Source organism: Gigantopelta aegis, chromosome 7, assembly GCF_016097555.1.
Source record: "Gigantopelta aegis isolate Gae_Host chromosome 7, Gae_host_genome, whole genome shotgun sequence".
NCBI lineage: Eukaryota > Metazoa > Mollusca > Gastropoda > Neomphalida > Peltospiridae > Gigantopelta > Gigantopelta aegis.
This window is the reverse complement of record NC_054705.1, coordinates 41,449,088-41,463,819: the sequence shown is the minus strand read 5'-3', so window position 1 is coordinate 41,463,819 and position 14,732 is coordinate 41,449,088. Positions and strand designations below refer to the sequence as shown.

The 14,732-nt window shown below is 39.3% G+C and overlaps 1 protein-coding gene across 1 annotated transcript; it reads right to left on the bottom strand.

Annotated features, from left to right (window-relative positions):
* Positions 1-2,953: 2,953 nt before the first annotated feature.
* On the bottom strand, positions 2,954-13,279 carry LOC121377527 (gametogenetin-like). The gene is made up of 6 exons (XM_041505557.1): positions 12,359-13,279; positions 10,920-11,062; positions 7,891-8,023; positions 6,338-6,448; positions 3,405-3,486; positions 2,954-3,033 (listed from the first exon to the last, which is right to left on the bottom strand). The coding sequence occupies exon 1, from the start codon at positions 13,201-13,203 to the stop codon at positions 12,364-12,366; it is 840 nt and encodes a 279-aa protein (XP_041361491.1). The 5' UTR covers positions 13,204-13,279; the 3' UTR covers positions 2,954-3,033; positions 3,405-3,486; positions 6,338-6,448; positions 7,891-8,023; positions 10,920-11,062; positions 12,359-12,363.
* Between the last annotated feature and the right edge of the window lie 1,453 nt (positions 13,280-14,732).

The window sequence follows — 14,732 nt, the reverse complement described above, 5'->3', positions numbered from 1 at the left end:
TATTACTAGATTAAGTCACTGTAGGACTTAACAATATTAAATTAATAATTAGGAAATGTGAATCTCCCAAATGCAATAGTTGTAAAGTAGTTGATGATGTTAACCATTATTTATTTAATTGTAAAAAGTTTGATAAAAATGGGGGGGGGGGGGGGGGGGGGGATATAATTTTTTAATGATAATAATATGGATTTTGATATTAAAAAATTGTTAAATCCGGATAAGAATATTATAAAGTAACGACACCTCTAGAGCACATTGGTTGTTAATCATCGGCTATTGGATGTCAAACAGTTGATAATTCTGACTCGTAGTCAATAGAGGAAACCCGCGACATTTTATCAATGCAGCAAGGGATCTTTTATATGCACTTTCCCGCAGACAAAACTATATACAGTGAAACCTCACAAGACAGGACCCTCTGTAAACTAGAATTTCCTCAAAACCGGTCGTTTTACAGAGTCCCTTTTTAAAAACCAGTACAGAACTTAACCTCTGTAAACCAGATGCCTCTTTAATACCGGACATTTTTATTAGTTCTAAGGGAGTCCGGTTTAGAGGGGTTTCACAATGGAATAGATTACTAATTATTAATACTACTACACAACATTTAGCTATATCCCTTGACGTTATCGCCATTTGCCTGTACGTGTATAAAATATATTTTGCTGCTAATCAGTAATTATCGTTTAGCAAATAAACTGAACAGTTAGTTCGTTTATGTTTGATAGCAATGCTAACACACAATATGTTCCGAATTGTCGGTAACCAATGCGTTATTCAAGTAATTCGCTCTTATTCGTAAACAGGGGCGGGGCGTTGCCCAGTGGTAAAGTGCCCGCTCGTTGCGCGGTCGGTCTGAGATCGATCCCCGTCGGTGGGCCCATTGGGCTATTTCTCGTTCGACCCAGTGCACCACGACTGGTATACCAAAGGCCATGGTATGTACTACCCTGTCTATAGGATGGTGCATATAAAAGATCTCTTGCTGCTAATCGAAAAGAGTAGCCCATGAAGTGGCGACAGCGGGTTTCCTCTCTCATTATCTGTGTTGTCCATAACCATATATCTGACGTCATATAACCGTAAATAAAATGTGCTGAGTGCGTCGTTAAATAAACCATTTCCTTCCTTCTTCGTAAAGAAGATCTTAATCGTTAAATGTGAACTTTTAGGTTGCTTTGTGGGACGGCTGTAAAGCGTACGTGTGCCAGTCGTAAAAACCACCGTAAGTCACTACAATTAACCTTCACTAATGTCGTTTTGTAAAGTGGTGTGCCTGTAAAGTGTTCGTGTGCCTAATGTCGCTGTAAAGCGTTTGTGTCGTAAAACCACCGTAAGTCACTACAATTAACCTTCACTAATGTCGTTTTGTGGGACGGCTGTAAAGTGTTCGTGTGTCGTAAAACTTCACTAATGTCGTTTTGTGGGACGGCTGTAAAGTGTTCGTGTGCCACTACCACCGTAATTAACCTTCCTAATGTCGTTTTGTGGGACGGCTGTAAAGTGTTCGTGTGCCAGTCGTCGTAAGTCACTACAAAACCCCCGTAAGTCACTACAATTAACCTTCACTAATGTATATTTTCCTTTCCTGACTTTCCATTAACAGCAAACTATATTTTATGTACACTTCCCCACAGATAGGACAGCACATACCACGGCCTTTGGTACACAAGACGTGCGGCACTGGTAGGCACGGGGGAAAAGGAAGAAAACGTTTTAGTTTACGGTTATATGGCGTCGAATATATGGTTATGGACCACACAGACATTGAGAGAGGAAACCCGCTGTCGCCACTTCATGTGCTGCTCTTTTTGGATTGGCAGCAAGGAATCTTTTATATGCACCATCCCACAGACAGGATAGAACATGCCACAACCTTTGATATACCAGTCGTGGTGCATTGGCTGGAGCGAGAAATAGCCCAGTGGGGACCGAGCATCAAGCGAACGTTTTACCACTGGGCTATGGCGAGTGAAAGCAAAACAGACGCATTGACCTAGCCAGATGGGGGGAGGGTTGGGGGGGGGGGGGGCATGGCACCTCAATCAGAACTTTGTTCTCTCTACCTCACATATTTGGCCTGTCCTACAGCTTAACAGCTTATACCAAGATAGGGCTTTGTTTGAGTGGGGACGGGATTTAGCTCAGTCGGTTGAGCACTCGCTTGAGGTGCTTGCGTCCCAGGATCGAACCACCTCAGTGGATCCGTTCCACTGATTGGGTTTTATTCTCGTTCCAACCAGTGCACCACAACTGGACAAAGGCCATGGTATGTGCTTTCCTGCCTGTGGGAAAGTGCATATAAAAGATCCCTTGCTGCATTAAGAAAATGTCACGGGTTTCGTCTATTGACTACGAGTCAGAATTAGCAAATGTTTGACATCCAATAGCCGATGATTAATAATCCATGTGCTCTAGAGGTGTCGTTAAACAAAACAAAACTTTTTTGTTTATTTGAGTGAGTGGGCGGGACGTAGCTCAGTGGTAAAGCTCAGTCGGTGTGGGATCGATCCCCGTCAGTGGGCCATTGGATGTCAAACATTTGTTAATTTTGACATATAGTCTTAGAGAGGAAACCCGCTACATTTTTTTCATTAGTTGCAAGGGATCTTTTTTATGCAACATCCCACAGACAGGATAGCACATACCACGGCCTTTGATATGCCAGTCGTGGTGCACTGGCTGGTTAGTGACTAAAGATGCCCTCTGTTGTTAGATATGTCGTTCCTTGGTGTTTATATGTTATGTATATTATGACTGGGTCACAATGATACAGGTCGCTGCTCACAACCTGTCTCCACGTGGCAAGGCTGATGTTTATGTTATGGATAGTATGACTAGTGTTACATCAGTTTGAACGGGTGTCACAATGATACAGATCGCTGCTCACAACGTGTCTCCACGTGGCAAGGCTGGTGTTATGTTTGAAAGAAAGAAAATAAATACAACATTTTGTGTTGCAAATTTTATTATTGTTTAGACAGATGGCGTCTCATAAGCAGTCAGTTCTTGATATTCAGAGAGAAAAAGCTGGAAAAGTAAAATGTATATTATTAATATCAACAATATTAATACTATTCCATACTTGAACTAATGTTATTATAGAATCAGATTCAATTTAGTTATCACAGATGTGTCTGTGTGGGTGTGTGTGTGTGTGGGTGGGGGGGGGGATCTATGTGTGCAAGTGTGGGGTATCGCTCTCTCTCTCTCTCTCTCTCTCTCTCTCTGTGTGTGTGTGTGTGTGTGTGTGTGTGAGAGAGAGAGAGAGAGAGAGAGAGAGAGAGAGAGAGAGAGAGAGAGAGTGTGTATGTGTGTGTGTGTGTGTGTGTGTGTGAGAGAGAGAGAGAGAGAGAGAGAGAGAGAGAGGGGGGGGGGGGGGGGTCTGAAGATTTTCTCACCTGGAGTTGCATTTTGTTTATTCCATCTTGTTTAACTCATTGATGAATTGCTGAAACTCTTGCATGGAGATTTTGTTGTTTCCTAAAGAGAGACAGAATATTTTTTACAAGTATATTATGGCATGAAATGAACCCTGATACTATTTTTGAGAAGAAACCACACATATAACAAATCCGAAAAATACGATTCGGCAGCATTTCTCTGGCACGTATTGACGTAGTGATTTATTGTTTCGTTGTCACTTTGCAGGAAAAGTACGGACGATTCAGCAGATCTATTGTTATCATAGGTACAATAAATATTTTTGAAGTTCTGGTAAAGAGAAAGGTAAAAGAAAACGTTTTTTTTTTTTTTGTCGCCATCATGATTATAAAATTTTGACGTGTTACTGCTACATGTGACGCAAGATGTTAACTTCGACTGCACTAAACCGGTATACCTATTTTGCTTTGCCATGTGTCTTAACCAATAAGTGAATTTTAATAAAAAGTATTTTCTGAATGTCGTCAGAAACGTACAAAATCCGTTACTAATTGTTGTGTAGTATGTACAAGATGCAGGAATTAGTTTATTAATCGCCTTTAAAATATTTATCAATCCTGCACTATGCGTATTTAAATGAAATATTACTAAATTGTAACATGTACACTTGTATAATCAGAAACGGTCAGTATAATTTGAGCAAATTTCAAACCAAGGAATTGATTTTTAAAAAACAAAATATATTACGGTATTTTGTTATTTATAGAATAGAAAGACAAATGACGTTTATTATAAATATAACTGCCAGATTGTCTTCTCCAAATCAATGCCAAATAGACCGCAGTCTGTAAAACATTCGCTGAGTTATTTGAGAATAAAGTTGTGTGCACCGAATCCGTTACACCAAAATCTGTTACGCAAAAACCGTTACTATTTGTTAGAATCCGTTACACCAAAGTCTGTTACGTAAAAACCGTTACTATTTGTTAAAATCACTTAAATAACGAGAAAAGGGCCGCCAAAATGCACATATAAATGATACCAATCTATGCCAGTATTCACAGACATTTCAAAAGTGGATGAGTGCAATTTTCTTTGTTTCGGTCCCAACAATTCAACTGATTCCTAAGTGCCAATAACCACATTCATATCGACTAGAACAGGTCAAGTTGAATGACAATGAACACTTTAAAAATTACCTTTCGTTAGTAGTTATAGCTATTTATTGTTGTTGTAATTATCACTTAAAGGGACATTCCTGAGTTTGCTGCAATTTTAAAGATGTTATGGACTAACAGACACTTTTTAACGACTGTAATTACATATCAAATATATTTTTTCTGCATAAAATATTAGTGGCTGTATATTAAACGTGTTTCTGATTGTTCTAATATTTGTACTAGGTTAAATTTAATTTTATTTCCTAAAAGAAAACATTTCGTACGTACGAAATTATTTGAAGACAAAATCCAGTTTGGGCTTGTTACAAATATTAAGACGACCAGAAACACATTGAATATACAGAAACTGATATCCAAAACAAGAAAATATATTTAATATGTAAGTTTAATCGTAGAAATATTTTATTAGTCGGAAACATCTTACAATGCAGCAAACTCGGGAATGTCCCTATAAGCTTATTAAAATTAATTTACAATTGGAAACAAAATACGTCTGGGTTTTTTAAATATATTTTTGTTTTACAACAAGCAGACTCCAGTGAGGCTGCAGTAGAAACTAGGTGTATAATGTGCCTAAAAAGACACCCCAAGTCACTCAGAAACAGATTTCGCCAAGACAATGTCGATGTTTATGAACTAGATGTAATTTGTATTGCTATAAATGTTAGAACCAAACATGTATACCTTACTAAATATGAGTAAACATAGCTTTTGATACTACATTTATTTTGCTGCGAGTTTTAGCTCTAAAGAGAGAAGTTCTAGCAGACACACGTACGTATTTGTTTTTTTTAAAATTTTCTTAAATTGCATTCATCAATATGCAATGAATAAGTAGAGAAAATAAAATGTGTCCAGTGTGTTAATTGTAAACTGAATAGAATCCAAGTTTGGTCCTAATGAAGTGCACCTAATATTTTGTAGTGGTTCTAGTTTCATAAGTTACCAAGGTTACGGTATCATGGAGCATGTCACAGATTATTTATGTTTAAAAGAAAGAAACAAAACAAAGAAACAAAATTTTAAAAAGAAAAACCAGTATTATAAAGCAAATAGTTTTAACATTACCTGATAAAACAATAATTATTCGACATGTGACACCCGCCGCTAACGACACATCTTTCACAATCACAGCTAACCGTTTTGCGTGAGGGTTTTGTTTGTTTTTTTTTTTTTTTTTTTTTTTTTGCCTTCCTTTCCTTATCTTTTCTGTTTACGCTCACGTGTAATCCGGCTGCTTTCACTAAATTAAAATTAGTTTAATGTTGGACATAAAATAAAAGACAAAGGAAAAAACAACCGAAAGAAAAAACAAACATTATTGAGTGATTTTTCTGCTGAACTCTGAGTGTAAGGCAATACATTTAACTCTCGCGTGGGCACTATAGATACAATAAAGGAACTCTGTGACGATTGAATCCTTGATTTGTGGCCATATAAAATGTACGAATCGTTCACTGACTATAGGAACGGGAAAAGAAAGTTAAGAAAACGTCAGCGATCATTCGTTTTGAAACTGACAATATATTTTCAAATTTCCAGGACTAAGTGCAAAAATCACCATTTTTCAGGACTTTCAAGTGCTGGAAAACGACCGCCCAAAATTTTTAAGGAATTTAAGAACGCGTACGAACCCTGTTAATTGTTTACATGTAGGCATGTTGCCTTCCTTCCTTAGTGTATAATCACCTATATATATGTATTTAATATTAAAACAAATAAATAGTTATGTTTGTGATCGTTTGACATGTCCTGAATCATCAACTCACCATCTTTACCAGCTCTCTCCAAGATTTCCCGGACATCCCGTGTGTTAAAGAAGTCTTCTAGTTCAGACTCGTCCACATGTCCGTCCTTGTTGGTGTCAAACTCGGACAGATCTCAAAGAAAATACATATAAAATAAGACAATTACATATTGCAAAATGTTATTTATACGTCGTACCAGCATACAAATGATTTTTAGTGTCCTTTTGTGTTGTCCTTTTGTCAATAATTTCAGTTTGGCAATACAATAATCCTGACCACTTATTCTTAAAATTAGTACGACACATATGATAGTACATTGTATATATATATACCGATTAACTAGACGAGGTTGATATTTTACATATTAAAACACACGAGTACTGAATTCAATTTATCCTATAACAATTCTAAAATAACATTCCCAGTCAATATTTAGTAAACCACAGTACTAAAGTCCCCTCCATCGATAATAGGACATCATCACGATTAGCACAAATTAGTTTGACGTCACGCATTTTAACTAAATCTTGTGAAAACTTTACGCTCAGGTATACAGGTCTTATTAGCTTGTAAACATATGACCGATTGCCAGCAACACATTATACATATACATACATACATACATTACATACATACATACATACATACATATACATACATATACATACATATACATACATACATACATACATACATACATATATATATATATATATATATATATATATATACATATATATATATATATATATATATATATATATATATATATTATCTAGCTATCTAGCATAATCAGTGTAATCAAGTATGTGCTATTTTCCTGATCAAGCACTTTCAGAATTTTATAACTTTGCAAATCAGATGTAAATTAATCGAGGTCACGACACTTGTTTTTTGTTGTTTTTTGCTTTTAATATGATTTTGGCACTCTTGCTGGTTGTAATGTCTCGCATTTGATTTTTGTCTGGTAATGTTTCAACTGTTTATTGCCGCATTCTTCTGCTTGTCATACAACGTCATAGGATTACGTAACGTCACTAAATTCCATCAGTTTTAACGCATTGCGAGAAATTATAAGCATTGGCGTATTTCGATTTTGAAAAACAAAGTAGGAATGTACGAGTCTTATGGATGATATTATGTAATAAAACAATTATTGACCACATTTCGGACAATATCATGTTTTATGGATCGAATAAATTGGTATTGGCCTCGGTCAATATCAATCATTCGGTCCATAAAACATGACATTGCCCTCAATTACGGTCAATTATTAATATATTATGACAATACTAAAGTATAATGGCAAATTGATAATCAGGTAAATGTAATGGTCGTTTTTGTCTAACGAAGAGCATTAACGACAAAATGTCTTAATGAAATACATTTCTTTTGTCTTTCATTTTATTTCATCATTAGCATCGATGTGACAAAATGGAAAAATTGTGAAATCAATATTATTTTGTGCCGCACATGTGATAAACTGTCAAATCAAGGCTATGCATCTTGTATCAATGTTTTCACGAAATTAAAAAATAAATGGTGGTGTGCAACCTGAACATATAACGGTATACCTCGCTTGCCGGTAGCGGCTAATATGCTTGCTATGGCGGCGGCTTTTTTCCACCTAATCCTTATCCGCCACCCCTCTGTCTGGTGGTTGATGGTGACTGCCACCAAAAGAATGAGCAGTAGTGTGTACTTCATCTGCAAAATAAAACATCTTACACTATAGGACATCACACCAATTATGATACCAAATGTTCGCGAAAACATACGCATATTCAGCACATCAGTGTGTGTGTTAATTCAGCATATCACTGATATATACAAATACTTATTCAATGTTTGTATATTCAGCATATCAGTGTGTGTGTTAATTCAGCATATCACTGATATATACAAACACTTACCGGTATTCAGTGTTTGTATATTCAGCATATCAGTGTGTGTTAATTCAGCATATCACTGCCATATACAAACACTGATTCAGTGTTTGTATATTCAGCATATTCATACATACATACATACATACATACATATATATAGCATATCAATGTTTGTGTATTGAATATATCAGTGTTTGTGTTTGTAAACATTCTATATAAGAGAACAGACAATGGTATTCAGATAGTGTACAGGGCACTGCAGCCTTGGCATACATCTCCACAAAACTCAAAGCGGTGACAACACCTCACTGCCTCTGCAACATAGAGGGGCGGGGCCTAGCCCAATGCTTTTCACTCCCAATTTGTCAAAATTACCAAATGTTGACATCCAATAGCCGATGATTAATAAATCAATGTGCTCTAGTGGTGTCGATAAACAAAATAATCAGACTGCAACGTAGAACCCCAAATTCCACAACTGCACAGATGTCTAACATAGGGAAGTGGCGGACAGATCCCGCAACAATCGAAGAAAAACTTTGGGACGAAAGAAACGACTTGCTGACGACTGAGGGGTAGGACGTAGCCTAGTAGTAAAGCGCTCGCTTGGTGCGCGGTCGGTCTGGGATCGATCCCTGTCAGTGGGCTCATTGGACTATTTCTCGGCACAGCCGGTGCACCACACCACGACTGGTATATCAAAGGGCGAGGTATATGCTATCCCATCTGTGGGATGGTGCATACAAAAAATCCCTTGCTAGTAATGGAAAAATGTAACGGGTTTCCTCTCTATGACTGTTTCAAAATGACCATATGTTTGACATTCATTAGATTAATAAATCAATGTGCTCTAGTGGTGTCGTTAAACAAAACACTTTATTATGCTGCCGACTGCGGAGTACACTGAGAAAGTAAATGTACCGATCTGGCCAGGTATTTTCGAAGCTATCATATCGTAAATCTATCGTAGGCTATAAGTATAACATCATTACAGCGCACGCCATAGTGACGTCATAGCTTACGATGATTTTACGATTTCGTAGTGCTAAGATTGCTTTGAAAATATTGGACCTGAATTTTAATGAGAATAAAGAAACTGAACGCAGAAGCGTTAGAAGAAAAAGAAGACGAAACAAAAGAGGAAGAAGAAGAAGTGTTTCCAGCGTGTTTCTGGTCGACGCAGTGTTTCTGATAGCACACTCTGGATTCGCACTCCAAATAGGTTTGTTCCTACAAAAAACTGCATCTTGGGAAATAAAATTCAGTTTGAGCTTTTAGAAACAGGACGATCAGAAACATATTGAATTTCTAGACACTGGGATTTTAAACAAGGTGGTGGGGCGGGGCGTAGCCCAGTGGTAAAGCGTTCGCTTGATGCGCGGTCGGTTTTTAGGATCGATCCCCGTCGGTGGCCCCAATGGACTATTTCTCGTTCCAGCCAGTGATCCACGACTGGTGTAACAAAGGCCTTGGTATGTACCATCCTGTCTGTGGGATGGTGCCTTGCTGCTAATCAAAAGAGTAGCCCACGAAGTGGCGATAGCGGGTTTCCTCTCTGAATATCTGTGTGGTACTTAACCATAAGTCTGATGCCATATAACCGTAAATAAAATGTGTTGAGTGCGTTGTTAAATAAAACATTTCCTTCCTTCTAAACAAGGTATATTCAGTATGCAATGTTAGTCGTCAACAGAGCGCTATTAGCTGGAAACATCTTAAAACCGCAGCAACTTCAGGATTACGACGACGAGCCGGTGTACCGTAGAATTTCGAAACCCATAAAATAATGACTGGGTGGATGTGTCGCTTCGTCTAAATTCGACCAGATCCACATCGTAGTCATGACAGACAAAGTTCTAGCTGGGGTGGCAGCAGACAGTAGCCAATACTGTGCAATACACTTAGTCTAGAATCTCTATTGAAACATTTTTCTTACACACCCGTAGGTGTGAACACCAATGCCATGCATTAGTTTTGATAATATATGGGTTGTTAACACACGTACGTGTGTTAACAATTTCAAGACATACGACTGGCTGCTCCCATGTGATGACTAGGTCACCAGTGCCATACAGCCAATGAAAAACAACACGGTGGAAATAGATTACACTGTGGCGTATAGTTAACCTGACTACAAGGGCAACGGCTGTAAATAACCTTTAGTCGAACAAAATTTTAAAATTTGCGTAAAACCTGGTTTTTTGATGATATGTAAAAAAGAATAATATATTCGTGTCCGTTAGATACCATTTATCTCACAACTCGTTGTTTAAAAACGTATCAAACTCGCATTCGCTCGTTAGATACATTTTAAAACAACTCGATGTGAGATAAATCGTATCTAACGGCCACGCATGTATTATTCTTTATGTATGGATATACTTTCATGTGCTAGTGTCGATTTAGTACCCTTGGAGTGACAGGAATTATGGAATATAAACGAGCTTCCATTTCGTATCATGTTTATGTCCCGAGTGAAATAATTTTCACAACCTTTATGTGAGTGACGTTGAAACATGACACAAAATGGTAGCGAGTTTAATATCCTATGTATTACCTATAATCGATTTCAATTTATATCTCGTTTTGTTAACGTCATCGTATAATGAGCAGGCAGGCAGTTCATGAACCAAATCGAGTCAATAACAAACAAACAAAAACAAAATAATAATGATAAATAAAAAAATAAAAAAATAAAAAAATAATAATCTTACCGTGATTCGATCCAAGTGCTAACGAATAGTGAAGTCCTGGATGCTTTCCTCAACATTTATATGAATAGACTGTTAAATGTGTGAAGAGAAGGGTGTTAACTGTCTGGAAGTTGACATCACAGTGTGTTATTACAAACAAGAGCCTGTTGAAATTAATCAAGCTATAAAGTATGATATAATCTCTGTAGCAAGCTGCTGCTAACACCTTTATGATGGAACATCACGTTCACATAGTTAGTAATGTTAAGTCGGGTAGGGGTGGGGTGGGATTAACGTAAAAACAAAGGGATATTTATATAGACACTTCAGCATGTTTCAGAGTACGACTGTGTTGTATCTAACATACTGTTATTTCAAATCTTGTCAAGAGAATGTGACAAAAAGAAACCCGTTGCCGCCACAAGGCCTACTCCTACCTACACTTAGCAGCAAGGGATCTTTTATATGCATTTACCCATAGACACACTGGCGTAGACAGAGGGGTAGGGGTGGGGGTGGCACGGGGGCTATGACCCCCTCCCAATCAAACCTCTTTTTTTAACTATTAAATTTTGTAAAATCAGATATACACACACAGACGCACACACACACGCAAGCAAGCACGCATACATACATACAGAGTGTGGGCTGCCCACCCACCCACCCCGAAATATTAAATGTATTTTTCGTGCTGGGGTGTCTTAAACATGCATTCGTTCATTCGTTCGTTCATCCATTCATTCATTAAGTCATCATTCATTAATTTAATCACGGTGTTTGATGTACTGGAAGCGTCTGCGGTTGGGTTGGGGAAGGGTTCGGGTATGACTCCACCACGGCCTTTGTTCTTGATATGTAATTACAATCGTTAAAAAGTCTTATGTTAGTCGATAACATCAACCCCAAAAAGTGAACTTCACTCAGGAATGTCCCTTTAATAATCTTATGCAGACGCACACATCCTGTGCGAATGTTCCATTCCAAAAATTATTTACATGCTCCTATACCACGAAGGTTTCAAGCATGTCTGTCCTGGGCATAATCTCTGGCCTTTGCCAGTGACTAAGTCCAGGACAGAGAAGGGGGGGGGGGGGGGGGGTAAGTTTGAGGTGGGCGGAATTTGGAATACGAATTTAGTTGTGTCCAGCGACTGCGCGGACCGACTAGTAGACACCGAAAATGGGCCGTGTTCTGACTGGCTGAATTTCGATTCCTTCGGGTCTAACTAGAAAAAACTATAGTCTACAGAGAATAACTGCACCTAACATCATGTCCGGACTAAGAATTTAAACCCAAAAATAAGTTTGACTGCTCGGCCAAAAAGGTTTTAAGGTGATTTGAGCAATTGAACGGGCGCCAAAGTAAATTGCGTTGGACTATTTATAAAAAAATAAACATAAAAATTTTGAAGCTCGATCGAAAACGTTTAAAGTCCAACTAAGCCCAAAAAAGGAGGATACCTGTCCTAGGTAAGGTTGTACTGCTTCGGGGAGCTTGGAGTGTCTCGGAGCGACGGCAGCTTGTCCTTGATCTGCTGTAGATGTTGGACCACCTGGGAATAGTCGGGGCCGCAGACCGCTTGTAGCATCCTGTGGATCGATCTATTGTCGAGTTCAGCAAACAGGATGCACTGTCTGTAGGTCTGGTCCCTTCGGTGCGTGACGACTATTCCCTTGGTTTTACCGAAGATCCTAGAGTGAAGCTCGTAACTGCTGCCGTCCTCCATTGGCTTCCAGTGGGCGTTTGAAAATCCTCCCCGAAGTAGTTGTGGTTTAAGCGTGTCCCCCTGTATGTACTGATGGAGGTGACGGCGAAGTCCACTGATGGCAATGGTCCATTCGTCGTCCGCAGGGGGAGCGGATTCCGGCGGCGGCTTGGTCTTGGCTGGCTGGGTGGTCGGTGATGTTGCCTTCCTTTTCGTCGCCGGAACAACAAGTCCATGTGGCGACTCGACGGGAGCGGTCGTTGTTGACCGCTGCACCGGAGTCGTCGTCTTTGGGGTGGAGGAAGAAGTCGGTGGTGGCACACTCGTCCGTTTGAACATTATGATGTCCTGGGTGGTGTACGGCCGTTCCGGGGATGCAGGCTCCACGAGTGGTTGCTTCCTCTCCGGAGGACTCGGTGGGGGCGGTGTCACAGAAGGTTGAGCCGCCAGCTTTGTCCCCCCCTGGTCCTTCCCTAGCACCGGTTTCTTCCTTCTTCTTCCTCTTTCAGTCCCCCCTTTCCTCTTCTGTGGAGGCGGGTCACCGTACACCAAAGTCACGGTCGCCCGTGACCCGGTATACGAGACCCGAAACTCCAACATCGGGCCGAAGCTGGCAATCAGTCCCCTCAGGTGGGGGGGGGGGGGGGGCAGCTCGAGAGCGCAGGTAGACACGTCCACCTTCATTGAAAGACAGCTGGAGAATGTGTGCTATATAATTAACCTACCAGCCTGTAGACCGATGGCCTAACCACGGCGCCACCGAGGCCGGTTTGAAAGCTGGATGTCCTGAAATACAATGTCCCAGGACCGTAGCTAGGATTTTTTTTGTTGGGGGGGGGGGGGGGGGGGACTGAATAGTTAATAGTCTAAAACTCCTTCAACGTATTTTTTCTTTATGTTTCTATAATTTTTTGAGCCCCCCCCTCCTCGGGCCCCTGCTCCCCCCCCCCCACCGCTATGACCCTGCAATACCTAGTGCTAGTAGGCCCCTCTTGTTATTTTCCGATATTCACACACATGTAACAAAATCTTAAAGAGTCGTAGGGCTGCAGATACGTAACGTGTGGATGTTCATTAATTAATATGTCAGTATTAATATGCCCGTAGCCCGGATTTTTGAAGGGGGTTTCTTTTTGGTATTAATTGTCGGTTTCAGCATGTTTCAGAGTCGCAGGACATCTCTGGGGGGGGGGGGGGGGGGGGGGGGTGTCTCTAGCCTAGTTTGAAAGGGCACTTCAGAAAAAGGGGGGTTCGTTCGAACCCTACGAACCCCCCTGGCTACGGGCTTGTGTCCTGCATTCTACAATTCATCTCTGCCGTAAGATTTACTAACAACAACAATAATAATAATGATGATGAGAATGAGGTAGAATAAATTTGGCTTATGTGCTTCGTTTAAAGAGACATTCCCGAGTTTGCTCCATTGTAAGATGTTTCCGACAAATAAAATATTTCTACGATTAAATTTACATATTAAATATATTTTCTTGTTTAGAATATCAGTATCTATATATTCAATGTGTTTCTGATCGTCTTAATATTTGTAAGAAGCCGAAACTGGATTTTGTCTTCAAATAATTTCGTACGTACGAAAAAATAGTTTTTAGGAAATAAAATGAAATTTAACCTTTTACAAATATTAGAACGATCCGAATCACGTTTAATATACAGCCACTAATATATTATGCAGAAAAATATACTTGATATGTAATTACAATCGTTAAAAAGTCTTTGTTAGTCGATATCATCTTAAAAAGTGAAGCAAACTCAGGAATGTCTCTTTAATAATCTTATGCAGATGCACACATCCTGTGCGAATGTGTGATATATAATTAACCTACCAGCCTGGAGACCGACGGCCTAACCACGGCGCCACCGAGGCCGGTTTGAAAGCTGGATGTCCTGAAATACAATGTCCTGCATTCTACAATTCATCTCTGTCGTAAGATTTACTAACAACAACAATAATAATAATGATGATGAAAATGAGGTAGAATAAATTTGGCTTATGTGCTTCGTTCAATGTATTTATTTCCATGCTTATATGTAATTAAGGTTCAAGCACACATTGCGCTAATGGTTAGTTGTTAGTGATGTGTTATCGGGCGACACAGCTAATGAAGGTGCGG

What these genes read in the sequence shown, in the direction of transcription:
- LOC121377527 (XM_041505557.1), bottom strand. Translation starts at nt 13,203, where the DNA reads ATGTTGGAGTTTCGGGTCTCGTATACCGGGTCACGGGCGACCGTGACT.